Raw genomic sequence first — 986 nt, forward strand, 5'->3', positions numbered from 1 at the left:
GAGCCAAACAAACCTAATCGGATACATTTATCGGCTGTCTTAACAAAGTACATTAGCAGTGCTCATGACATAGTGAGACGACTGGGCTGGGCTCACCCGTGGCCTTGAATTTGAACACTTAACAACTGGACTACATTCGCAGTATGTTTATATGTAATGTTCGGTACCGCATATCCAGCCCGCCGTTCTTACCCCGCGTACCGTCTGGACCTTCAGGCTCTGCCACGGAGTCGGGGGTGTCAATGGCATCATACCCGGGCTCGCCGCCCGGTCCCACAAAGTCCGGGATCTCGATTATGGTTAATTATAAGTACACTTTGTCTCAAGTATACTTATCTTGAACTTGAACAGTTAAAACTGATATTTTCGCAGTATGTTTATATGCAATGTCAAGGTCTTTATTAGTAAAATTGCCTCCAGGACACCCATCGGTGCCGCGTATGACTATAGTAATAAGGTGGTCTTTGCTGCAGAATGTCTTTAAAGAGCAAATGCTTCTTCTGTTACATTGGGAAGTGGTAGTTGCAGCGTACCTCACTTCATGAACGCACCACCGTAAACTCGGTCCCTGTGCCTGTGTGCGTAGCTGTGTTGTCAATAAAATGATATGTCTCGACGGTGTCGCATCCAGGACACTACCGTACAATTGTGTGAGTGCGCATGTGAATTTTAAGCGAGCTGGAGAGAATGAAGGTCCTTGTACACCCAGGGTGGTTACATGCGTAAGGACGTTCGCCTGTGTGAGTGCGTGTATGGTAAGCCAGAGCAGTACGGGATACAAAAGTGTTGCTACAACCTTGGTGCATACAAGAATACGGCCGTTCTCCTGTGTGAGTGCGCATATGTACTGTGCGGTGACTAGAGGTTGTAAAAGCTCTGCTACAACCAGGGTGTGTGCAGGCGTAAGGACGTTCCCCTGTGTGAGTGCGCATATGTTCTGTGAGACCACACTTTCTTGCAAAAGCACTGCTACAACCAGGGTGTGT

The 986-nt window shown here is 47.8% G+C and overlaps 1 protein-coding gene across 1 annotated transcript; it reads right to left on the minus strand.

Moving 5' to 3' along the window:
• Window positions 1-538: 538 nt before the first annotated feature.
• On the minus strand, window positions 539-916 carry SARC_16886 (hypothetical protein; the record flags this gene model as incomplete). Its single annotated transcript, XM_014289012.1, has 2 exons — window positions 539-736; window positions 809-916. Coding segments are annotated over 2 exons (306 nt in total), but the record flags the coding sequence as incomplete, so codon positions are not given.
• Window positions 917-986: the final 70 nt, after the last annotated feature.

The sequence above is a fragment of the Sphaeroforma arctica genome (assembly GCF_001186125.1).
Source record: "Sphaeroforma arctica JP610 unplaced genomic scaffold supercont1.9135, whole genome shotgun sequence".
NCBI lineage: Eukaryota > Ichthyosporea > Ichthyophonida > Sphaeroforma > Sphaeroforma arctica.